The sequence below is a fragment of the Lithobates pipiens genome, unplaced genomic scaffold, assembly GCF_037356315.1.
Source record: "Lithobates pipiens isolate NorthernLeopardFrog02 unplaced genomic scaffold, aLitPip1_a1.2 Scaffold_1, whole genome shotgun sequence".
Lineage (NCBI taxonomy): Eukaryota > Metazoa > Chordata > Amphibia > Anura > Ranidae > Lithobates > Lithobates pipiens.
The window spans coordinates 231,160,742-231,188,347 of NW_027507685.1; the positions used below are offsets into that span (position 1 = coordinate 231,160,742).

Below are 27,606 nucleotides of genomic sequence, written 5' to 3' on the forward strand. Positions count from 1 at the left end.
GTAGGGACCAGAGGATTGGTGGATTAGGCAAGTATATCTCTGCTCTCCTCACCCCAGGACAAACATGAGCAGAGCACTGGGGAAAAAAAATCCTGGAATCCTATTTAATATTCTTGACTTTTCAGAGTGGTCCCCAAACTTGTGTTCACCGTGTCAGCTTTTGATCATGACATACAGTGGAGACTCCAATGACAAAAAGTAAAAAACAAAAAGAATATTGTAAAATTTCCATGCATTAATTGTATAAAGTGATTGACTACGTGAAGTGATATACCTCCATCCCATCCCCCCATTTTTGGATTTAATCACAGTATTTAAAGCAGTATTTTTCCCCTTTTTTTTCCCCCTTATTTTAGGAGTGTGTTATTCTATATCAATATTTTTAAATTAAATTTTTTGCCAATAACATCTACTCCTGAAGAAACTAGGTTTACGAAACGCATTGAGAATTGGGGTGATGATTGATTTTGGCATTTATCTGTTAATTTGTGAACTTAATTACTCATATTTGTATGTAATTATAGAGCTCTATTTATAGTAGATCAAATAGTTCATTTTATTGAGCAATGTTTTATACATAATTTTTCCATTGTATTGTTCCATTGTAATGGAACCTTTTTTAATCACATTGATGTCTGTGGTGTACTGCGTATAAAGTGCCATGGGCATTTGGATTATTATTATATATGATTTCTAAGCATTTGTTCATCTTATTTTATTATAAAAACTGTGTGACGAAAAAACTTTATATGACCTTAAAAATGTGAATACATTGTTTTAAATTAAAAAATTGTCCATATAGTTATTGTTAAGCAGAACTAAAGTAAGCAAACGCTCGCCTCTTCTCCAACGATTCAATGTCCCAGAGCTCCCTCGCAGGTGCCGTCCTCCTCTCCCTGGCTTCTATCTGGTGTAGGGTTTTGGGCAGTCTTAAAGCGGAGGTCCACCCTAAAGTGGACCTTCCGCTCATCGGAACCCTCCCCCCCTCCGGCGCCACAATTGGCACCTTTCGGGGGGGGGGGGTGCAGATACCTGTACAGTACAGGTATCTGCACCCACTTCCGGGATAGCTCTCTGCGGAAAGGGGCGTAGATTACGCCCCTTTCCGCAAGTGCCCCGCTGCCTGCTGGGAAACACACGGATCCCAGAGGCAGCGGGGACCGCCCTTATTGCGCAGAACGACTCGCGCATGTGCAGTAGGGAACCGGGAAATGAAGCCGAAAGGCTCCATTTCCTGATTCCCATACCCAAGATGGCGGCGGCAGCACCCGAGAGACGATCTAGAGATCGGCTTTGAGTGCCGACATCCCGGGCGCGCTGGACAGGTAAGTGTCACTATTTTAAAAGTCAGCAGCTGCAGTATTTGTAGCTGCTGGCTTTTAAAAAAAAAAAAAAAAACGCGGAGTCCCGGCGGACTCCCTATTTAACTGGCTGGTGTGGGATTATGTAACTTCCGTGTACGTGTAGGAGTTGATTTAGTCCAGCACAAAGGCACAGTGCCAAGAATAATAAAGATAGCCTTCGCGCTACTAACTAAATGTGAAACCTACGTCTATGGTAAATAAATAGCAGTGAATCTCATATAGGGAAAATGTAAAAAAATTCCAAACAAGTGCTCATAAAAAGTGCTATAAAAAATACTCATAAAATAAGTGCGCACTATCAACAATAATAAATAAATATATACGCTTGCAATTAAAGTGCTAAAGAATGCAGCAGGGTCTATTAGTACACATAATACTAAATAAAATGAAAGTCCATGATGATCCTGCGCAAAGTATTACTGTTTTTATTAATGCGAGAATCCAATTTTTATTATAAATAAATCGAATGTTCTTGTTCAAATTACTACACTATTGAAGCCTCTTTCCCCCCTCCCTGTGTTTTTTATTGAGTGGCATACTTTTATGGAGATAGCTGCCTGGTGTGGAGTACAACTGCTGCAGGGATGGATGGCCCCCTGGTGGTCTAATACGGGTGCCCACATGATCAAGCTGCTAACTACAACAGTGGAAGACACCCTGGTGGTAGATAACAGGACGAGTAGAAGATTTATCTGTACTTGATGTGGTTATAATCAAGGAGTGGAGGTGAGAGTTCTGAGAGCCCATACTTTGATTCCATGCATTGTTCTGCCTTTTTTTTCTCTCATGGGAACGAGTTTCAGTGCCTTTGGTGTGGTTTAAGCTATTAAAGCGGAGGTCCACCCTAATTAACAGTCCTAGGTCTATGTGATCCCCCCTTCCCTAATCGCTAGGTAACCCCCTTACCTTTCTGCTGTCTTCTTCTGTTTTCTTCTTCTTTCAAATTTTCTGCCTCTCGAGATTCTGGAAAGGGGCGGAGCCGCCGCGGAAATGGGCGGGGCTTCACCGGCAGGTCACTTCTTCCTGTCGGCCGCAGGGGCTCCTGGGATCGTTGTTTTTATTTCCCCGGAGTCTGTGCGGCGCCCAAGCTTGTTGTGTGCACTCAAGCGGATTGATCTGCGCATGCGCGAGATCGCAGATCATACGGGCGGTGCATGATGGGAGTTTAGGAGGACTTTCCCCCGGAAGACAATGCCTGTGGGCTTCACATGCCCACAGGCAAAATGGAAAACGCCTGGAGACGTTTTGCTAATAAGTTTTGAAGAAAGAAAAACGGCTGCAAGAGACTCGGACAGCACTTAGAAGTAAGTAAAGTATTTAGAATACTTAATTTTACACATTATTGCGGGAAAAAAAAAAAACGGCGGTGGAACCCCGCTTTAAGAGACTCACTCATATGGACATATGAAATGGTGCATACTTTCCTTAATATTTCTGATTATCATTAGTATCTTTATTTTGTCCTTTTTTATCAGCACTTGTCACTTTATAACTGCTATATTGTTTTATACGCCAGTTTGATCACAGTGCCAAGAATGTACAATGTACAAAGAGTGCAGACAAAATTATAAGATTTGGTTCTTATTGGCTTCAAGGGAGTTTGTGCACTATGTTTGGGGTTTGTTGATTTCACGTTGGGTTAGGCAAAATGTTAGTTGGACAGAACGATGCTTAGTTTGCGCATCCCAATGTTTGCATGGCATCCCCCCCGATGAACCTGGGCTGCATGGAGCCCACGGGCCATGGGTTGGATACCTGCCTGATTGGATACAGTGTGAATGGGTAGATAGGTGGGTCACCCTATTCCATAGTTTAGCATGCGGCCAGGCCCATCTGGAGAGACGCTGGAGATATAGCAGTTGTGGCAGCTTAGCTCAAGGTGAACTTTAATGTTTTATTTTAAGGGGACACATGTCAACTATGATATTCTTTCCATGGCTACCCTTCTTTTGTACTTATTATTTGCCCCTAGAATGCATTGTAATGGGCCTCCTTTCTACAAATCATAATCAGAGGTAGATTATTGAGGAATAATGGAAGCTTTCTGAGGTCTGGTGGTAGAGAAGTCATGTAAATATCATGTGTCATCTCCCTACAGAGCCATGAGCTCTGGACCTACAACTCTAAAGCTATGAAGCTTATCAATAATACCATTATGGAGGACACAGTCTGCACCAAGGAGCTCTTCTCATTTTATGGTAGGTATACTCCTATTAGAGTATAACAATTATAATTTCATCATTTTTTTTCTTACCAGGCTTTAAGGTCTCTTTCATATAGTCCAGGTAGACCTTGAACCATGTCTTACACTCTTGCTCCATATACCACTTTTGTTTTTCAGCGCTGGACTTGCGGCTGTTCCAGGCATCGGTCATCTTGTTCGCATCAGGCATCAGGGAAACATACGTGGACATAAATGTATCCAACGCTATAAAAAGATCCCCATTGGCCGCAAACTCTTCATATCCGCTATAGTGGTCATCCTTATCTCCAGACATCAGGCACCAAAATCGAACTTGTAAAACAAGCCCGTTTTTTTGATCTGCAAAAAAAATAATAGTGAATTTATATAAACCATTTAGCAATAACAAAAGCAATTTAAAATGTACATAATTAGGTTTGATTAATAAGGCCCAGAAAAAGACAGTGAAGATTAATCAGCTGAGGCAACCAAGACAATTTTCCCTTTGATTAAATGGCAGCAGCCTGAAAATGACAGTTGCCATTTAATGATATAGATGGTTACTGCACTATATTTATTTGGCCAGTCAAATTCAATGTAACCACTTTTTTTAAACATTCTGGGCAAAGCAACAGGTTTGCTTTAACCCCCCCCCCAGTAGCATACACAGCACTTTTTGGGGACATTTTGGGCACTAAATATACAGGTACCTAGAGGCGACTATGGGAAAAAAGAGCTCCAAGCTAGCAATCAGGCACAGCTTGCACACTAGAAATAACATGAAAACACATGTGCTGGCAGTGATCGGGGAGGATCCTGTTAACACTGCGTTTTGGGGACGCTATACTATTGAGGACACTAGTATTGTTCTGATCATGACCAGAATACTGATACGTTTAGATACTATACTGGTAATGGCGGTGATCAGCAACTTATAGTGTAACTGTGATAGTGTGGCGCGCAAGTAAGTGCATAGGTCCTGCATTTACTCACACAGTATCTGAGTAAAAGAGCTCAGGGAGCAAGAAACAGCCAGATACTGTGCGTGTTCTGTTTACAAACACACAGAGGGATATGCTGTGATTTGGCTACAGAGGATCAGCAGGTATACAGCCAAAATCGTTGGCTTAATCTCATGCTGTAGCCAATCACAACACAGGTCAACATGCCTGTCCCAAACCCAGAAGAAAGGCTGCAGCGTACAAATAAGTCACCTAGCCTGGCTGTGCTGCCCACTCATAGTAAATATACTGCGAGCAGGTGGCAAGTGGTTAAATGCAAGCAGTGTAAGTATCTAAATTTGACCTGGTATCAGCCTTTGCAGTTTCTGTACAGCAGAGCTTAGAGGAGAAGGCAGGAGCAGTACAAATAGCCAACCAGGCATATTGCGGTGCAAGGATCATGCTGATAGGGGGAAAGAACAGGATGACAGAGAGATGAGCTCATCAGTGTACTGCTCCTCCTTTTGCTGCCCAGTCACAGGGTGGCGATGAGGCAGAGATGTTTAAGTGCAAAGGCAGGACTTTGCTTTGTGGCAGAGATGTGTAAGATCTGGATGGACAGAAATGGAAATCCTTTGGCAGGTAAAAGGAGGTATTTCATGTTTGTTATATGTATTTCAGCTGTTTGTCTGGAATTCAGGCTTATGTTTGTGTTCACATAATCTATGTAAATCTCTTTTGCTCTGCTTATGGTTGATATCTAAATCTTTACCTTTGGTGTTGTTGAAATGTTTTATTATGTCATGTGTGATCTCCTGCTGCCTGCCCTCATAATACCGAGCAATCCGGGTCTGATTCTTCCAATGCTGAGGATTTATATCGGTCTCCATCCATGGCAAGAGAAGCTGTACTCTCTTGGTCTCACTGTCATATCTTGAAATCTGTATATCATCTACGTAACCCACAGCTTGATAGGATGGTTTCCCAGCTCCAGGAGTGGAGTCTGTTGTAAAATGATAGTGAAGGCTGTGGGGTTCTGTAAAAATAAATGAAAAGGTAAGATTTAATGATTTTTTGAAAACCATGCTACATTTTTCTCTTGTTTTCAAACAAGCTATCTCTTGAAGGAAACAGAGGTAAACCAAATGATCTAGGAAAATGCAGACCTAATTGCGATCCTGAATCTGTACATGCCCAATCTGTGAAGAATAGCAACATTTGTAAATACCATCTGGATTCTGCAGGGAGGGATTCTGAAGTTTGATACTTTTGATATTTCAAGAATTTGATTTGTCATAAAGTATCTGATTCAACCAAATGTGCAAATTGATTCACTAATCTGTAAACGCAAAAAACATTTTCATTCCCTCATAGATAGAACTTCCCATTATAACTTCTCTAAACAAATTGGTGGCTTATTGAAGCTGTTCACCTTAGAATGGAGAATTTATGGACAGTTAACCACATCATTTTGATGGGCACCAACCCTGAACTGTTTAGTTTGCCAACTGATCTTCTGGTCCATGTGAACCATGAATGGTACAGTTATGAACGGACTGTTCTGAGACTGTAACTTTTATCAGAGGTCAAACATACTTTTCATTGACACAAGCATACATGTGATCTGCAATTTTAGAGTTTGCCAACAAGTTGCACATGACGCAATTTTTGTCAATAATCCACCATTTAGCAGGATCTGGGGAAGCACACAGGATAGCCATATCCAATAGATGACATGTTTAGAGCAACGTGGCCTCGTGTTCAGAGAAACTGCTAAATACATATTCGAGTCATCTTAGAAATACATTTGATAGGAGAAATGGCCTAAATAGGGAACCTGCAAATGGGTTTTCAAAGTGCTGGGACTATAAGCCTCTGACAAGGTTCCGCCATCCACTTTCTCTCCCATGGAGTAGTTTGACATCCCCGTGTCTCAGGAAGTGAGAAATTACCCTGTCTCTTGCTACCCCCAGAAGGTAAAAAAAATGCAAGTAATGGAGGTTCCAAGGGGATATGAAGATAACCATAGTAAGGGCAGCTCCAACTACTCAATGAGACATGAGCACAAAACAACAAATATAGGAGCGCTCCCAGCCCTGTACAAGTCAATAGAGCCACAAGCACAAGAATAGATCAGATCAAAATTGTTCTCTCCACTGGCTTGATGATGCATCAGTCTGGGTACTCCTGCATGTCATGCTTTTTAACTTTACATTAAAGCAAATTTAGATTTTATATTTTCCTGGGCTTGTGGCTATATTGACTTCCACAGGCCTGGGAGTGCTTCTTTATTTGTTGTTTTGTACCCCAGAAGGTGTCTACCACTATACTGATTACCTGGAGGCCCTGCTATGGCATGGATGTAGCAAATTATAGATAGCTTAATTAGGCCCCAGATTGGTCCACAAAATTCAGTAAGAACCTCATGCTGAATTAGAGCATCAGTTCCCACAACATAACCTGGAGATATGTACTACTGCTGTTAATTTGTATCCCTCCTATGCCTCCCTCTAGGCATAGGAGTCCACTAGATGGAAAGAGTGAGGATAATGTTGATTAGAGTGTCACCCTTTCACCTTGGTGCATCACCTACCTGTGTGCATCATAAAGAAACGATTTGCTAATGTCCTTCTACTAGAACTTGATCTACATTGCTCCAAATCTTTATTTTGGTTGGCAGGTTATTTATTATAGCTATACTTTAGAATGCCCAGCTTATGCCCCAAAGTTCATGCAGAACAATTTCACTAAATCACTTTTAATTTAATAAAATAATATAATATAAAATAAAATATGCTGAAGAAGAGCGCATATTGCTTTCCGGCCTGCCAAAGACCAAAAACATAAACTGAAACCTTATACATTCGTTTTTCATATACATCTCTGTGATTTTGTGATCATTCTCCAGCTTTGTTTTAGAGCCTTCAAACACGACATACAGTATTACCAAGGCAGCTTCACTTTCCAAGTTCATAAGAATGGTTTCATCCCTTTGCAGCTTGATTAATTAGAAATCCAACATTAAGAAGAATCTAATTGTGCAGAAAATTACACTATTAGTCAATTAGTTGAGTAGAATTCGGAAATTCTGATGGGAATTTTTTTTTGCCATGCACACCCAACAATTAAAAGCAGAAGCGTAGAAAACAGGAATTCAAGCATACCTATACTAAAATGTTAATACATATATGAGCACGTGGATAAATAGATCATCATAACTTATCTTTCCTTGAAAAAAAATGCCCTAAGTACCTCTGATGTTAGTCACACATCCAAAGTCCTAAGAATTATTATTATTTTTTTTTAATAAATTCTTTTTGTTAAAATTTTTTAAGTGAAATATACAGTCACTGAGATCATGTCAATGTGACATGCCCCCGCCCAACAAAAAAAAACAAACAATGGCCTCGGAGGGCTCAATATATCTATGCTGACTGCTAAGAAATGTACTGTCATGGTCACTACTAAAGGAGAGAATTAGTCAATCTTAACTCTAATCCTCCCCAACAGCAAGTGAGATGAGTCTTTAGTATTTGGTGCAGCATATTCATTGAAGTACATTTAATAGAAATATCCCATTTCCTATCCAGTCTACAGAGTAGATTGTGGATAGGCTGTACTGTTTTACCTCCAAGTCATAATTCATCTGTACTTCAAACATTGTGGTCGTCAATAACGGAGATGCTATCATGACTTCAGAACCTGTTTTGCTCTCCGCCTGACGTTGGTCCCCATTGCACTTCTTCACTCTCAGCCATTAACATTTATGCCTTATCCAGGTATTCCCCAGATAAGGCAGGAAAATGTGGCTTACACTGCACCGGATTCACTTATCTCTCACTGCTGTATTGAGAAAAACACATAAAAGTTTAATAAATATTGAGCCATTTTAACAAAGTAATGCATCATAACTGAATTACCCAGAATCCCCTGCTATCCCATAGTACTCTAGAATACTGCATATTTTACCCTGAGATCAATACTACATTACACTAAGGATGTTATTTACTAAAGGAAATTCCACTTTGCACTGAAAGTGCACTTGCAAGTAAAGTCGCTGTAGATCCGAGGGGGACATGCAAGGAAAATAAAAAAACAGCATTTTAGCTTGTACATGATTGAATGATAAAATCAGCAGAGCTTCCACTCATTTCAGATCTACCCCTTAGATTTAGAGCGACTGCACTTCCAAGTGCACTTTCAGTGCAAAGTGGATTTGCCTTTCGTAAATAATCCCCTTTCTGTGCACACAGATTAAAGCAGAAGTCCAGGCATACATAAAATTAATACATTTTTAACACACAATCACAACTTAAATCTGCCTTAATATCAACCTCTTGTCGTCTGCTACACAGCAGCACTTAGAATGGGAGAGGGATGGGCAGTACTAGGAGTAAATCCAATTATGTAACATTGTACATATTGTGCTGACAGGAGACATGCTGACGAAAGGAGAGAGCAGAAGGAGCAGAACTGATGACGTATTTCTGCTCTTTCATAATTATAACACAGCTTTTGAACATTGCTGTGTTATCATGCTACCCAGTAAGTGGACTGTCTTATCTCATTCCATACCCCTTCAAAATTGTCATGTCTAATGCTTCTTTTTCCACAACTCTTTTCCAGATAAGACTTCACTGACATGGGTGATCCATACATTGCAAATATCTATGTGGTTTACAGTCGCCTGAAGTTGTGTGTAGCCAGCCTATGTTACTCTATGGGATGCAGCAGCTGTAAAGACACAGCCGTGCGTCCTAATTTGACAGGTGTGCAGGGACGGGCGCACGGTCCTGAATGCACACTGTCTGCAGGATCTACCCTTCTATCAATTTGACCCACTTTCTAATCGTAGTACAAGTAAAAATACTGCAGTCTGTGAACATCCCACAAGAGCTACAGTTTTGGAGTTGCTCTAAGTCAGTCGTCTAGTCCAGGGGTCCCCATCCCCTGGGTCGTGGACCAGTGCCAGTCCATGGCCTGTTGATAAGCCGGCCACACAGCAGGAGGTGAGTGGCGATTGCGGTCCGCACAGGGCTAGCACAGACTGTTCTCACCGCTTACTTCCTGCCCAGCTGACAATGTCAGCCAATAAGCCAGGCAAGGGGCAGGAGGAGCTGCAGAATAGAGAGCTCGTCCCGCCCCCTGCCCTGTTATTAGGATGACATTGTCGGGTAGGCAGGGGAGCCGGGACACTGATCACAACCTCTGCCCTGTTAAAGGTAGGAGTCCTGTGCAGGGGAGGCAGAGATTAGCGATGTTAGAGAGTAAAGGGGGAGAACACTGCAGAAGCACTGTGATGTTTGCTAGGGGCACTGTGATATAAAGGGGACTGCACTGTAATCATTACAGTGCAGTCCCCTTTATATCACAATGTAGTCCCCTTCATATCACAGCCCCAGTTACATTATAATGCCTTCTTTACAGAGCACTCCACTTTACATCACAGGGCCACCTTTACAGAGCAGTCCCCGTTACATTAATATAAAGGGGCATTGTGATGTAAAGGGGACGGCACTGTAATATAAAGGGGGTTGTGATGTGAAAGGGACTACACTGTAAAGGGGCACTGTAATGTAAAGGGGGAACTGAGGACACTGATATTAAGAAGGGACAGTGCTGTAAAGTGGGGTTGTGGTGTAAAGGGGGGCTGGGGACAGACTCTGAATATTCCATCCCCCGATACTTCCTCCGAGCTCTTTTTTGTTCAAGTATCTTTGAATTGCACTCCTTAAAAACAATCACACCGTCTTTTTTTGGAGAGCTGCCTGTATTTCTCCTGAGGTTACCTGTGGATGTTTCTTTGTATCCCGGACAGTTCCTGTGGCAGTTGTGGCTGAAATCTTTCTTGATCTACCTGACCTTGACTTGGTATCAAGAGATTCCAAAATTTTACACTTCTTATTAAATGATTGAACAGTACTGACTGACATATTCAAGGCTTTGGATATCTTTTTATATCCTTTTCCATCTTTGTAAAGTTTCATTACCTTGTTACGCAGGTCCTTTGTTCTTTTCTACCTCCTCATGGCTCAGTGTCTAGCCTGCTTAGCACATTCATGTGAGAGCTAACAAAATCATTGACTATTTATACACAGACACTATTTGTGATTTGAAAAGCCACAAATGTGGGAAATGAACCTTTAATAGCCATTTTAACCTGTGTGTGCCGTCTTCTATGTCTGTACCAAGGCTAAACATTCCAGGGTATGTAAACTTTTTATCAGGGCCATTTGGGTGATTTCTGTTATCATTACGATTTAAAAAAATTCAAAGAACATTGTGATAACAAATGGCTTCATGTGATTGCTATCCTTAAATAGAAGACAGTTTTCTGGCATGATCGGTCATATTTTCAATATTAATGCCAACATTTCCCAATTTCTGACACAACTGTGTATATATATATATATATATATATATATATATAAATAAACACACACGCACACAGTATTATATATGTATATATATATATATAGGTTTTACACAACAGTGTTATCTTATTTTTATTCTTATGAAAAGTTGTTGTTCCTTATGTCATGTCATGTTAAAGCCCTGATGAAGGAGGCAATGTTTTGCCCCTGAAATGCGGTGGCTGTTGTACTCATTTCATATTTAGAATAAACTTTTTGGGCTTGCCTATGTATCATAGGGATTCTCCTACAGTGAGAGTATCAATTCACTACTGACAACAATATAAATATAATGCCACGTACACAGGACCAGACTTTTCGACTTGGTCCGGCGAACAATCCGACAGACTTTGCAGCTGAGGTCCACAGGGCTTTCAAACAAATGAACTTGGCCACACACGATCACTCCAAAAGTCCGACGGATTTGAACGTGATGTATTTTTTCCATCTATATATGTTATTGAATGATGACTCTCTGATCTGCAAACACACACATCTAAGGCTGGGTTCACAGCAGTGCGCTGTAGTTTGGGTGCAGCACGATTTTATTTATATTTTACATGTTGTTCCCACTGACTTCTATTAGACTGTGAGTTTTCTTAAAGTGCATCAAAGATGCAGCATGCAGGATTTTAATGTGCTTTCATGGTCTATTAGAAGTCAAAGGAAGCACACCTAAAACCATGGGTAAAATGCGGATAAATCATGATGCATCCAAACCGCAGAGCACCAGTGTGAACCCGCTTTACACTGATCATAAAATTTTTTGTGTGGCTACCCCTACTATCCCCTACATCACTACAGGATTAAAGCTGAACTCCTGGAACAAAAATGTTATTTAAAGGGATTTTAAAGCCTCACGGTTAATTTTGTTTGTTTGTTTTGTTTTTTAATGGATCCTTCACTTTTCGGAAACCCTTCTCCCCTCCAGTATCACATTTGGCACCTTCCAGGGGGAGGTGGTGCAGATACTTGTATAATACAGGAATTTGCACCTACTTCCGTGAATAGACTCCCCTTAAGCCCCCCCCGCGCGCGCGCGCTATCTGCTGGGACACACACAGGTCCCAGGAGATAGCACGGACCAGTTAGGATGCGCAGCGTGACTTGCACATGCGCAGTAGGGAACCGGGAAGTGAAGCCGCAATGCTTCACTTCCTGATTCCCTCACGGAGGATGGCGGTGCTGAGAGCCGAGCGATTGATCGGCTTTGGCTGCCAACATCGCTGCACCCTTGGACAGGTAAATGTCCATTGATTAAAAGTCAGCAGCTGCAGTATTTGTAGCTGCTTGCTTTTAATATGTTTTTTTTTTCTGCATTAAGATAAAAAAACTTTTTCTGTGCTACTGGATTCCCTAGCCCTCCCTTAAACTTACCTCATCCGATCCAGCAATGTGCACAAGAGCAGTGAATTTTAACATCTCCCTCCTCCATGGGCAGATTAATAGCAGCAGGAGCCTTTGGCTCCCATTGCTGTCAATCAAATGCTGTGTTGAGGGAGCAGAGGGCAGGGCTGAGTCGCCCCCAGAAAGGGAGGCTTGGGAGCAAGCCCGTACAAGTGTCCCCAAAGAAAGCAGCTCTCTATGGGGGAACTCGCCAAAGAGGAAGAGCCTGGAGCACCAGGGTTTGTGCAAAACTATTACACAGAGCAGAAAGTATAACGTGTTTATTATTTTAATAAAAAAAGAGTGAACCTTTAATGCTACTTTAAAGTGTTACTAACCCCACAACAGTAAAATCAGTCTGTATATGCAGTAAATCATGCTTGTTACACTCACTGTGGAACCTAAGGGGTTAATCCCCCACATTGTCTAAAAAAAGCCTGTTTGAGCCTGTCTTCTCTGATCCTCCCCTTCTTCCACTGTCCTCAATCTCTTCAAGGTAGAGAGCCTTTGGAGTTACTCTGCACATTGCTCAGTTTGGGGTGTTTTTTCCATGGAATGGATGCATGTGATCAGCACAGGGCCAATCAGCACTGTCCAGACAGAGGGTGAGGGGTCCTGCAGCCTCATAAGACAATCAGAGGAGAACGAAACTCCTCCTACAAGCTTTCACCAGACACTGATAGAAGTCACAAGACTGCTATATACTGCTGATGAGAAAAGGTTTTTAGCAGTTTGTATTTACTAAAATAATTGCATTTCCATGTTATGTGTACTGTGGGAGACCAGATATAGTGAATGCAGAGTCCTGGGTTTAGTAACACTTTAAATATATTCCTCAATAGCCTAAAGCCCCCGTTCTCATTGGAGCGATTTGTCATGCAATTTGACAGGCAATTGCCAGCAATGGCAGTGTTCAAATTGATGCAATGCTGACTTTGCGGTTTGAAAAAGTAGTACATGCACGACTTTTGGCGATTTTGGGTGCGACTTCAATAGACATCTATGCATGAAGCTGCACAGATGTCTTCAAAGTCGCACTGAGATGAAGCTTTCAAATAGATTTCAGGTGAAATTTCACAATTTGAAAGCCACGCTCAATGTGAACAGGGATATGAATCCACTTTGCGACAAATGCCTTTGCAGAGCAACATATTACCATGTAAAAGTAGCAGCGGCATCATCAATGTGCTGTACAAACCTGTGCAGAGAGCAGGGCTGTGGGAGGGACCTGATAGGCCACACCCACCCCAGACTGCTTACGGGAAACTACAGGAAGACCAAGCACCCTGCACAAGGAGAGGGAGCAGCAGTGAGTGGTCTTTATTACAGGAAGCTCCTACACAGAGGGGAAGTCTCACACTGGATCACTGCACAGATCTGAAAGAAATACACAAAGCACAACAAGATTCAAGAAATAATACACGTGATTTTAGTACTTGGGCAATATTTGCTTATCCTGGAGTTCAGCTTTAGAGTGATGTAGTGACTGGAGGGAGGACGCACAGTGCACAGCTATATATAGATAGGAGATTGAGCAAATTACAAATGTTTGTTTTACTGAATTCCGTCATCACGTGAGAGAGTACAAACCTCAATAAAAGTGAGAATGAAGTCATACTCAAGCAGAGGCCATAAAAAATAAATTGGAGGGTGTTGCAATTTGTTATGTCGCACGGTATTTGCACAGTGGTTTTTCAAACATGATATTTTTGGTAAAAAAAAAATTTTTTAGTACATTTTAATGCACAAAAACACAATATAATATCCAATTGTTTGGTACAATATAAAAGATGATGTTAAGTCAAATAAATAGATACCTAACATTTCACGCTTTAAAATTATGCATATATAATGTTTGAGGGTTGTAAGGAATTCTCTCTCTCAAAAAAAAAATAAATGCTGGTTTATATGTGTAGGAGAGAAGTCTCAGCATAGGCCTGGGGCTTAAAGCGGAGTTCCACCCAAAAATGGAACTTCTATTTTTTGTATTCCTTCCCCCTCCGGTGTCACATTTGGCACCTTTCAGGGGGGAGCAGATACCTGTCTAATGCCGCGTACACACGACCGGACTTTTCAACATCAAAGGTCCGACGGAACAATTCCGGCAGACTGTTCGATTGTGTGTGGGCTGCAGCGGACTTTTGATTTGCAAAAGTCTGACAGACTTTAGAAATGGAACATGTTTCAAATTTTTCCGCCAGACGGAAAAAAACTGACGCGAGGGCAGCTATTGGCTACTGGCTATGAACTTCCTTATTCTAGTCCGGTCGTACGTCATCACGTTCCAATCCGTCGGACTTTGGTGTGATTGTGTGTAGCCAAGTCCATTCATTCGGAAAGTCCATCAGAACTCTGTCAGAACTCCGTCTAAAGTCTGTCGGACATAAGTCCGGTCGTGTGTACGCGGCATAATACAGGTTTTCCGCTCCCAGTTCCGGGCATAGATAGCCGTGCCACCTGCAGGTATCTACGCCACTTCCGGGCGCCTTCTCTGCCCCCCCCCCCCCCCCGCTGTCTTCTAGGAGACACACAGGTCCCAGAAGACAGCAGAGACCAGTGCGAGTCGCACATGCGCAGTGCTTCACTTCCTGATTGGGTGGCGGCGCCTCCACCTGAAAGACGAGTCAGCTTCAGGTGCCTACATTGTGTGCACCCTGGACAGGTAAGTGTTCATATTTTAAAAGTCAGCAGTTGCAGTATTTGTAGCTGCTGACTTTAAAAAAATAAAATAAAATTAGGCGGAACTCCGCTTTAAGTGCTAATCAGATTTACATCAGCATGCACAGATGCATGCTGATGTGAATTTTAATAAAAAAAGAGAAAGGTCCACTAATATATCTACACATCAACTAACGTAAAAGCAAGAAAAATGAACATAAAAAGCAATGGTAAAAAAAAATAATGCAAAAGTGCAGATTTCTTCTGATAATGTGATGCAATTGAAGCCAAGATCACTACCACTAAATGATGAAACAAATACATCAATAATTAAAAAAAAAGGAAAATAGACACACTAACCTGCCCAGGCAATCAATAAATGCAGATAGTTTAGCAGGACATAGCCTAGTAGAAGCATTGTAAGGAGCCGTGTCTTCTATTATGCTGGAATAACTGTGATGAGATTCAGCTACATTCTATGGGGCTTTCCCACAGCTCGATGATTCGATAACTGAGATCAGGCCACTTGCAGATTGCGCAATCATATAACAGGCTGCTTCTAAAACTGGAAATCCCTGTTGTTTATTGTACATGTGTTAACCACTTCAGCTCCAGATTTACCTCCTTTTATGACCAGGCCATTTTTTGCTCTTTGGCACTGCGTTAATTTTAGTGACGATTGTGCGATTGTGCAACACTACACATAAGTGAAATTTATGATGTTACTGTTAACTTTAGCATTATGTTATCTAGTAGTATTGTTTGCAGGTATAGACAATCTATATGTCAACACCCCCTGCGTGTATCTTTCCCCCTGTTTGTAACTCCCTGAAAAATCAATAAAAATCTATTGAAGAAAAAAAATTACATTTATTTAAAAAAAAAAAATCCCACAAATAAAGCTTTCTTTTGGTGGTATTTGATCACCACTGGGTTTATAATTTTTTTATTATATAAACGATAAAAGACCGACAATTTTGCCTTTTTACTTTCTGCTATAAAATATATCTCTTAAAAAAAAAGCTCTTAATCATAAGTGTGCGCAGCCTATTGCATTAGGGTGTGCACCCATGTTTAAACACATGTGTGTGTGTGTGCGTGTGTGTCTACATATATATGGCCCCTACATAAAACACTACACACCCAACCGCAGTCTTCAATCATCTAACCAAAACCTCCTCCTCATTCCCAAATCCCGGTACAAATCAAAGGGGGAACGGAGATTCGCTGTCCAAGGACCACGGCTATGGAACGCTCTACCAAGCAACATCCTCTTGGAAGAAAACCACCAGGTCTTCAGGAAAAAACTCAAGACCTTCCTCTTCTAGAAGCTGGACAACAAAGCTCATCACAGCGCCTTGAGGCGATTCAGTTCGCGTTGTGCACTATACAAATTATGAATTCATTCATTCATATGGCCCCCCAACACATTGATCTACTTGCCAGCAAAGGTAAGATGGAGATCTTTCCTATCTTCCCAGCGGTGCACAGTGATAATGCTAATGCGCGTGGGTTGATCAGGGTGTGCCCAGGCACACTCGGCACACCCTGTGCGCATGCCTATGCTGTTAATCCATTTTGGGCAAAATGTATTCTGCTACATGTCTTTGGTAAAAGAAAATCCCATTAAGTGTATATTGATTGGTTTTATGTGAACATTATAGTTTCTATAAACTATGGAATATATACTGGAATGTTTATTTAAAAAAAAGTTTTTATACCAGTAATGGCGGTGATAAGCGACTTAGACCCCTTTAACACGGGGCAAACTCCATCCAGCAGATCTGCTTGCTCAGCGGGGGATCTCTCCGCTGGTCCCATTGAGCAGGCGGATGACAAGTCAAGAGTAGAGTGGACACGGACACAGCCCGCTCTCCTCTATGGGGCAGTGAGATGGAAATGGTCCGCCTGACCTTTTAAATTCTGACTGTCATCCGATCTACTGGACAGATAGGGAACAGATTCCCATTTGTCTGTTTTTGTTGGCCCAAATCATCGGACACAACCACCACTCCATAGAGGGCTATGGCTGGTCCAATCAGGTCTGGAAAAGGGGCCTTATAGTGGGACGGTGTGTAATCTGACACTGACACATTATTGGAACTAACTGCCACTGACATCACCAGTGGCATTATTACAGTGATCAGTGCTAATAATATGCACTGTCACTGTACTAATGACACTGGGCAGGAAGGGGAAAAGATGTAGCTGGATAGCCGCACTCCGAATTATTCAACTTTATTTCAAAAATGTAATTAATGATCATTAGCTGTGACTAAGCACCGTGTTGGATGTGAAACATGTCAGCGGCTGCGCAGTTAGTCTGTTTACCAGCCTAGATGCTATAATTTTAATTACATTTTTGAAATAAAGTTGAATTCGGAGTGCGGCTATCCAGCTACATCTTTTCTACTTCAGTTCCTGTTGCAAACAGAGCCAGCACCCTGTGGGATTGTGGAGACAACTGTTTTGGGAGAAGTCATTACCTTAGAGCGGTAATTCTTTGCACTGGGCAGGAAGGGGTTCACATCAGGGGTGATAAAATTGTTAAATATGTGCCTAACAAGTGTTTATGTGTGTATTCTGTGCTGCTCCAGCATAGCCGAACGGGTGTGTGACCCCTACCCGGAAATGCAGAAGCATATTCTAATTCACTCCCTGATTATCTCTCGCCTCGACTATTGAAACTCCCTCCTCATTGGATTACCTTTACATAGACTATCCCCCCTTCAGTCCATAATGAATGCCGCTGCAAGACTCATCCACTTTACCAACCATACGGTGTCCTCCACCCCTCTCTGCCAATCCCTCCACTGGCTTCCACTCACAATAATTTACAAAGCCATCCATAACTCTGCTCCCAGCTACATCACTAACCTAGTCCCAAAATACCAACCAAGCCGCTCTCTTTGGTCATTCCAAGACCTCCTGCTCTCTAGCTCCCTTGTCACCTCCTCCCATGCTCGCTTCCAGGATTTCTCCAGAGCTTCTCCCATCCTTTGGAACTCCCTACCCCAATCTGTCTGACTGTCCCCTAATCTATCCATCTTTAGACAATCCCTAAAAACCCTTCTCTTTAAAGAAGCCTATCCTGCTTCTAACTAACACGGCTTTACTTCCTCCATCAGCTCACCCCCCCACAGCGATTACCTTTTGTATCAATTGACCCTTCCCCCTAGATTGTAAGCTCTAATGAGCAGGGCCCTCTGATTCCTCTTGCACCAAATTGTAATGTAGCTGTAATGTCTGCCTTCATGTTCTAAAGCACTGCGCAAACTGTTGGCACTATATAAAACTTGTATAATAATAATAATACATTATATATATATATATATATATATATATATATATATATATATATATATATATATATATATATAATTACAGTGTACACCTACTTTTGAATGCTCAAACACCAGTAAGTGCTCAAAGCAAAGCAATAAGTCCTTTGCACCCAGGCAGAAAAAAATGCCTCTTTTAAAGGCATTTACAAATTTACATGCATATGCGTACATTTAGGTGCAAACAGGCATAAATGATACTTAAAACCTCCTCTCTAAATGCAGATTTATGGCATTTTTTAAAATGCCCCTGAACACTGCTACAAAATATGTCTGCAAATGACACAACCCCCTCCAGCTTACCCTAAATGAGAGACTGGTGCCCTTTTTTTGGCTATTTACCCTTTTCGGCTCTTTGGACATGTCTGGTACATTCAAAGTCTGAAGAGCTGCAGAGTCGCCCGATCACTCGAGGCCTGACACTTTTGCATTGTTGCAAATTTTTAAAACTTGTTCTGACATGACCTTGCCCTGGGCTCTGTCCGGAAAATCAAGGCCGGTCATGGACAGTCAAGATCAGAGACATTCAAGGCAAACAGAACTTAAAGTGACATTAGAGGAAAGTTTATTTTTTATTTTTTTAAATAACAAACATGTTTATACTTACTTGCTCTGTGCAGCTGTTTTGCACAGAGTAGCCCTGATCCTCCTCTTCTTGGGGCCCTTCATTGGCGCTCCTGACTCCTTCTTCCTACCGAGTGCCCCCAGAGAAAACAGCTTGCTATGGGGGCACCCAAGCAGGTTTGCTCCTGAGTTGCTGCTCTGTGTGTCCATTCACACATGGAGTCGTGGCTCGGTCCGCTCTCTCCTCACTGGCTGTGACTGACAGCAGTGGGAGCCTATTGTCTCAGCCAATGAGGAGGGAGAATCACCAGGGAGCAAAGGCTCTCATGCACATCACTGGATCTAGATGGGGCTCAGGTAACTATTAGGGGGGGGGGGGGGGGGGCTGCGGCACACAGAAGGTTTTAGGATGCATGAAGGTAAAAAAAACCTTGAACCTTTTAGTACCACTTTAAAGTGATTTTTCAGCAAACATCAAATAATTAAATAAACTATCAATGAATCATAAATAAATAAACAGTAAAGTCCATATTATTGGAAATGTGGTAGTCCCATAGAACTTGTAATATATATCACTCCTAGGTAAGTGCTGCAAAAACTTGCAAGTAGAAAGCACCTCCAACACGGTGAATCCCTTTTGGGCAAACTCTCACCTCACCCCTAGCTATTTTATTGTATTATTTTTTATACACAATGGGGGTTATTTATGAAAGGCAAATCCACTTTGCACTACAAGTGCAAACTACAAGTGCACTTGGAATTGCAGTCGCTGTAGATCTGAGGGGGACATGCAAGGAAAATAAAAAAACAGCATTTTAGCTTGCACATGATTGGATAATAAAATATCAGCAGAGCTTCCCCTCATTTCAGATCTACCCCTCAGATTTACAGCGACTGCCCTTCCAAGTGCACTTTGCACTTGTAGTTTTCACTTGTAGTGCAAAGTGGATTTGCCTTTCGTAAATAACCAATGTTTTTTGTTTACACTTTTCTTCTCTAGCGATGTACAATGTATCTTTTTATCCCCTCAAGAGGAGAAAAAAAGGACAGGGATGAGCTGTACTGTGACTGATCAATGTGATAGCCAATCAGAGGCTATCATAGCGATCAGGTGGTAGGGAACCAGGTCACCTGATTCACAATCATTAGTACAATACTGGGAACTGTGGGTGTGAGCTCAGTCTGTATGATGGGAGCACGCTGTGCAGTGCACTCTCAGCAAAATCGCAGCAGCGCATAGATGCGGTCGCATGGATGAAGACCCACTTCCATGAGGCCACAAATGTGCGTATGCTCTATAAAACTGGCAATAATGTATAGGGGGTAGGCAGGTGCAGTTCGTTTCATTCCAAAATGAAATTCAGACAAAATTTGAGTTATTTGGAGATTCGGATGTATCTGAATTACAATAGTAATGAATTTCAACTAATCCAAAATAACAAAATGAAGTTTATTCTGAAATTTGAATCAAATCCAAAAATAAAATAAAAGAAACTAATTTAAAATATAAACAAAAATAAAATAATAAAATATAATACACAGAATAGAATTGAAAATAAAGAAACATAATAGAAAAGAAAAGAATAGAATAGAAAAAAAAATAAGAAAATAGATTTGAATTAGGGCTGTTACTGATTACAATTTTCATGTTCGATTAATCAATTTTTTTTTAATCGATTAATCGACTAATTTCGATTAATTATAACGCACATACAGATCCAACTACTTTTAGTTGATCTCCTTGCATTGCAACTCTGCATTAGTCAGTGGTAAATGTGGTATACACTATATACAATCACCCGACACTAGTTAGTTTCCACAATCCATGACTTAACTTCACAGTTCACACAAATACGTTTTAACTTCAAACTGTAGCACTGAAGTAATTTTTTTTTCCACAGTAGCGTGACAATCCCTCCACCTCCGGTCTAACTAATCACTCTCACCTTATGGCATGGACCCCTGTGCAAACAGGTGGTCATGCAAGCAGGTATAAAAATGGTTAACATGGACCATAAACTTCTCTCACGTCTCCTTAGATCTCAGCAAGGACGCCAGGTCATGGGTAGAAAGAAAAGATCTAAGTGCTCACCGCTTAAGTATAAGATTTAATTTTTGTGTTCAAACACAAACTACTCACATAAAGATGATAAAAACACAGCATGTAAAGCCGACAATCGTGTTAGTTCCGTAGGGCAGCAGCGGGTGACGTCATGTGTAGCTCCTCCCTCGTACGCGTTATGTTCAATCAGAACTTTGACGTCACCGGACTCCTCCCCCCTTCCCTTTGTTAGCAAACGGAGGCACTTGGGTAAAGGGGGAGGAGTCCAGTGACATCACCGGATCTCCGACGGAACTCCCTGAAGACCCGGAAGCCGGCAGAGAGGTGAGTACCGATCAAAATAATTTTGGTCAATAAAAAAAATGAATCGAGGAATTAATCTTTAATTTCCACAGCCCTAATTTGAATGGAATAGAATATTAAAGAATAGAATATAATAGAAAAGCATAGAGTAAAACAAAACAGAATAGAAAAGAATGGAAAATAAAGAATAGAATATAATAAATTAGAAAGATTATAGCCATCTTCCAAAATGTTAATTTCTAAAGGAATAATTCCTTTCTATACACACACACACAAGAGTGGTGGGGGAAATTGCATGCATATTCAGACAGGAATCACACCGCATTCCTGTTCAGATTGCATGTGATTCTTTGTAGTGCAATGTGCGCCCACTCATTCTGACTCAAATTGCGCCGCAAAGTATCGGTTTTGAGAGCATTTGGGCGAGTTCCGATACTCACACAAATGTTTGGTATCGGCACCGGTGCCTCCCTAGTAACATTGCTTTCTCAAAGGGCATCCGCACAGCTGAAGCTTCAACACTACTTTCAGGGAAACCAAAATAAATGCTAAGTAAAGCAATAAAAAAAAAAAAAAGCATTAATCAATTTAACACCAGCATGCAGAAATGCATGCAGATGTGAATTTTAAAGAAAGGGGCAATGGTCCAACAGTAAAAAAATGTTAACTGATGTAAAAACATAGAAGATGAAGTATAAAAAGAACACAATTAAAAAAATAAATTAAAAAAAATGCAAAAGTGCAGTGAAACAAACACATCAATAAATGATGATGGTAGGAGCACTAACCTGCAGAGGAGATCAATAAAGACAGATAGGTTATCAGGACATAGTGGAGGGGATCCATCTTTAGGAGCCGTAAGTTTTTTTTATGCTGTGATTATTTTTCTCTGAGTTTTGCTTCAGTTAATTCTTATGGGGATTTCCTGAAGCTCACTGATTTGACAGCACAGATCAGCCCACATTTCTGTGTGAACGCTAGTAACCTTAAGGACCAGGCCTCTTTTTCAGACTTGGTGTTTACATGTTTAAAACAGTTTTTTTTGCTAGAAAATTACTTAGAACCCCAAACATTTTATATTGTTTTTTTTTCTAACACCCTAGAGAATAAAATGGCGGTCATTGAAATACTTTTTTTCACACCGTATTTGCGCAGCGGTCTTACAAGCGCACTTTTTTTTGGAAAAAATTCACTTTTTTGAATAAAAAAATAAGACAACCGTAAAATTAGCCCAATTTTTTTTATACTGTGAAAGATAATGGTACACCGAGTAAATTGATACCCAACATGTCACGCTTCAAAATTGCGCCTGCTCGTGGAATGGCGTCAAACTTTTAGCCTCAAAAATCTCCATAAGCGACATTTAAAAAATTCTAAAGGTTGCATTTTTTGCGTTACAGAGCAGGTCTAGGGCTAGAATTATTGCTCTCGCTCTACCGATCCCGGCGATACCTCACATGTGTGGTTTGACCACCGTTTTCATATGCGGGCTCTACTCACGTATGCGCTCACTTCTGTGCGCAAGCTCGTCGTGACGGGGTGTTTTTAAAAAACTTTTTTTTTCTTATTTATTTTAATTGATTTTATTTATTTTTACACTGTTTTAAAAAAAAAATGGATTACTTTTATTCCTATTACAAGGAATGTAAACATCCCTTGTAATAGAAAAAAGCATGACAGGTCCTCTTAAATCTGGGGTCAAAAAGTCCTCAGATCTCATATTTGGGCTAAAATGCAAAAAAAAAAAAAGAAAAAAAGAAAAAATGACATTTAAAAAAATTATACCTTTAAGAGGTATGGGCGGAAGTGACGTTTTGACGTCGCTTCCGCCCTCCTATGGTATAGAGACGAGTGGGGGCCATCTTAGCCTCACTTGTCTCTATGCCCAGCTAGGAAGAGGACCCGATCGCCTCCGCCGCTACCGACGGCTCTGGTAAGCGGCGGAAGGTGCGGGGGGGCGGCGGGAGGGGGGTGGCAACCCTCCCGCCGCCGATAGCGGTGATCTTGCGGCGAATCCGCCACGGAGACCACCGTTATCGTACAGCCGACCGCCGCCTGAAGAGATGGATATCTCGGTTGTGGCAGCAGCTGCTGCCGTTACCGAGATATCCCTCTTCAAAAATAGGACGTACATCGGCGTGCGGCGGTCGGCAAGTGGTTAAACAAAAGCCAAGAAAGTAAATGTGAATGAAGAACTGTGCCGCAGAGCAGATAAGGTTTATAGACTGAAAATTACAAATGTTTATTAGTGTGAGTGGTATATAAAAACGGGGGCGCTATGCCAATCTGAGTGAACATAAAGCACTCTAGTGCCATTATTAACAAGCCATGCTGTTTATACAATCATAAACATAAATTCCTAGTCTTATACAAAAAACAATAAATAAATCTCAAAAAAGTCCATATAGTTGAAGAAAAAATTCACAAAGTCAGATCTCTGCACTTTGAGGGGAGCAGCTCCATTTCACCTAATATATACAAAGTGTTTTTATAGATTTTTTTAATTAGTAGTTTGGCGCGGGGTTCACCTACCTCAGACAAATGTTTACTACTGTATATGAATATAAAGGGGTGGGTCCTGCGCAAATCGTGCCACTCAAATAAAATACACAAATTCAAAATAATATAAATATGTGCATACATACAATGCCGTGAAAAAAAATATAGTCCAAAAAACAGCACGCATAAAAATATATAAAAAAATGGAAAAAAGGTTTAATGATAGAACAATAATAAAATGTCCGCTACTCAAGGCTCCCAGAACTCTCACCTTTAAACGAAGTGAATAAGCAAATCAAACAAACTCCAGGATTCTCTTATTTCATTCATAAATAATAAATAATAGCCATCAGGAAATCCAAAGGAGGGATGCAATGATACAATTCCGCCACTAGAGGGCCAGTCCCAGCTTCCAGAACAGGTGAAATGGATCTTCACTTCTATTTCACAGTGTATGGCTCAAAATAGGAGAGAGGAGGGGGAGAGAGAGAAACAGGAGACTTCCATAGTGTAGTAGTTTAAAAAACGGCAGGTAGATTTATTAAAAAGCAGTAAAGACTCTCACATTTTAATTGCAAAAACAAGCACAATCAGGAAGAGGGTATAATGACAACTTCCTCCCGCCTTACTCTACTTCCGGTTCGTCCTCTGGCCAATCCCTACGCATTACGTCATGTGACTTCTTCATGGGGATCTCCCCATGAAGAAGTCACATGACGTAACGCGTAGGGATTGGCCAGAGGACGAACCGGAAGTAGAGTAAGGCGGGAGGAAGTTGTCATTATACCCTCTTCCTGATTGTGCTTGTTTTTGCAATTAAAATGTGAGAGTCTTTACTGCTTTTTAATAAATCTACCTGCCGTTTTTTAAACTACTACACTATGGAAGTCTCCTGTTTCTCTCTCTCCCCCTCCTCTCTCTTATTTTGAGCCATACACTGTGAAATAGAAGTGAAGATCCATTTCACCTGTTCTGGAAGCTGGGACTGGCCCTCTAGTGGCGGAATTGTATCATTGCATCCCTCCTTTGGATTTCCTGATGGCTATTATTTATTATTTATGAATGAAATAAGAGAATCCTGGAGTTTGTTTGATTTGCTTATTCACTTCGTTTAAAGGTGAGAGTTCTGGGAGCCTTGAGTAGCGGACATTTTATTATTGTTCTATCATTAAACCTTTTTTCCATTTTTTTATATATTTTTTATATATTTTTATGCGTGCTGTTTTTTGGACTATATTTTTTTTCACGGCATTGTATGTATGCACATATTTATATTATTTTGAATTTGTGTATTTTATTTGAGTGGCACGATTTGCGCAGGACCCACCCCTTTATATTCATTATTTGATAGTTTGTGCTCACTATTTTGTCCTGCTGCATTTTTTAGTTAGCATTTGCACTTTATATCACTCAGGCTCTTTTTCACAGCATCTGTGTTTCATTATATCTGATTTTGGATTTTGTTCCACTTTAGTCACTTATTACCACTTAGCGGCGCGAAGGCTGACCACTTTTATTTTACTACTGTATATGAGATAATAAAGTACTTGAATTGCTACACCGATGCAGGAAAGTTTTCATACAACCCAATACACCGTGCACATTCCTCTATGTATATCATTTGCACACAATTTTCATGGTGTGCACCCACTTTTGAATGCTCAAATGCCAGCAAGTGCTCCAAACAAGAAATAGAAGGGAGGAGAGTGTTCCCGGAGGGTGATTAATGGCCTAACCACTTGAAGCAGAGCTCCAGCTCCCTCGCCAAAAACATTTAAATTCAGCAGCTACAAATACTGTAGCTGCTGACTTTGATTATTAGAACACTTATCTGTCCAGGGATCCCACAATGTCAGCACCCCAGCCAAGTTTTCAGTCGGCTCTCGGGTGCCGCCATTCCTTGTAAGGAAAACCGGCAGTGAAGGCAGCTTCACAGCCGATTCCCTACTGTGCACGCGCGAAGCACGCTGCGCTTTCTGAATGGCCCGGCGGCGGGTTAAAGAAAGGGGGGGCTGAACTTCCAAAGGACATCGTCACAGTGAGGTCTCCCGGAATCGGTGATGGGTACCTGTCATAAACAGGTAACCACTCCCCCACGAAAGGTGCCAAATGTGGCAGTGGAGAGGGGTGAGGAAGCAAACAAGTGGAGCTTCGCTTTTTGGGTGTAGTCCCGCTTTAAGGACCCAGCCTTTTCTGACATTTGTTGTTTACAAGAGCAGTCTTTTTTGCTAGAAAATTACTCGAAACCCCAAAACATTATATATATATATATATATATATATATATATATATATATATATATATATATATATATATATATATATATATATATATATATACACACACACACACACACACTGTATGTGTTACATCAGCGTGAAGGGGTTAACAGTCAGCAGTTACAAAAACTGGATCCAGCGATGTTCTCACCCAGCTTCACCGATCTTCAGTCCCTGGCTCCAGCATACTAACTATCAGCAGCGGGCTATGACTGCTTGTGGCTTCACAGTCGACTACTCACTGTGCATGTGCGAGCCGTGCTGCACTATTTGATTGGTCCTGCAGCTTTCTAGGAACTGCGATATAGGGAAGGGGCGAACATTCTCTCAGACTGTTGAAGCGATCTACCCAGAAGTAGGGGAGCGGGTACCTGTGAAAATCAGATACCTACTCCCCCTAAAAAAGAAATGTCCCAAATGTTAAGGAGGAGCCCTCAGAGGTTTGTTAGAGAACTTTAGTGAACAAACCACACCATGAAGGCCAAGGAACACAGCAGACAGGTCAGGGATAAAGTTGTGGAGAAGTTTAAAGCAGGGTTAGGTCATAAATAAATACCCCAAGCTTTGAACATCTCACGGAGCACTGTTCAATCCATCATCCAAAAATGGAAAGAGTATGGCACAACTACAAATCTACCAACACATGGCCATCCACCTAAACTGACAGGCCGGGCAAGGAGAACATTCATCAGAGAAGCAGCCAAGAGGTCCATGGTAACTGGAGGAGCTGCAGAGATCCACAGCTCAGGTGGGAGAATCTGTCCACAGGACAACTATTAGTCGTTCACTCCTCGAATCTGGCATTTATGGAGAGTGACAAGAAGAAAGACATTGTTGAAAGAAAGCCATAAGAAGTCCCATTTGCAGTTTGCGAGAAGCCATGTGTGGAACACAGCAAACATGTGGAAGAAGATGCTCTGGTCAGATGAGAACAAAATGTAACTTTGTGGCCTAAAGGCAAAACGCTATGTGTGGGGGAAAACTAACACTGCACATCACCCTGAACATACTATCCCCACCGTGAAACATGGTGGTGGCAGCATCATGTTGTGGGAATTATTTTCTTCAGCAGGGACAGGGAAGCTGGTCAGAGTTGATGGGAAGATGGTTGGAGCCAAATACAGGGAAATCTTAGAAGAAAAGCTGTTAGAGTCTGCAAAAGACTTGAGACTGGGGTGGAGATTCACCTTCCAACAGGACAATGATCCTAAACATACAACCAGAGCTACAATAAAATGGTTTAGATCAAAGCATATTCATATGTTAAAATGGCCCAGTCAAAGTCCAGACCTGAATCCAATTGAGAATCTGTGGCAAGACGTGAAAATTGCTGTTCACAGACGCTCTCCATCCAATCTGACAGAACTTGAGCTATTTTGCAAAGAAGAATGGGCAAAAATCTCACTCTCTAGATGTGCAAAGCTGGTAGAGACATCCCCAAAAAGACTTGCAGATGTAATTGCAGAGAAAGGTGGTTCTACAAAGTATTGACTCAGGGGGGGCGCTATACAAATGCATGCCACACTTTTCACATATTTATTTGTAAAACAAATTTGAAAACCATTTATCATTTTCCTTCCACTTCACAATTATCTGCCACTTTGTGTTGGTCTA

At 41.3% G+C, this 27,606-nt stretch overlaps 1 protein-coding gene across 5 annotated transcripts in view; it reads right to left on the reverse strand.

Moving 5' to 3' along the window:
• LOC143984339 (major histocompatibility complex class I-related protein 1-like) overlaps positions 1-22,155 on the reverse strand; it is a 32,531-nt gene extending 10,376 nt beyond the window's left edge. The window contains exons 1-4 of one of the 5 annotated variants that reach the window (XM_077484591.1): positions 22,003-22,142; positions 8,116-8,330; positions 5,260-5,523; positions 3,619-3,906 (exon numbers count right to left, since the gene is read on the reverse strand). In XM_077484591.1, the coding sequence (XP_077340717.1) occupies positions 3,619-3,906; positions 5,260-5,377 (406 nt within the window). In that variant the 5' untranslated portion in view covers positions 5,378-5,523; positions 8,116-8,330; positions 22,003-22,142. Of the gene's footprint in view, positions 1-3,618; positions 3,907-5,259; positions 5,524-7,434; positions 8,086-8,115; positions 8,331-15,304; positions 15,470-22,002 lie in introns of those variants that run through there. The other 4 variants (XM_077484588.1, XM_077484581.1, XM_077484584.1 and 1 more) reach the window with 4 other exon arrangements.
• Positions 22,156-27,606: the final 5,451 nt, after the last annotated feature.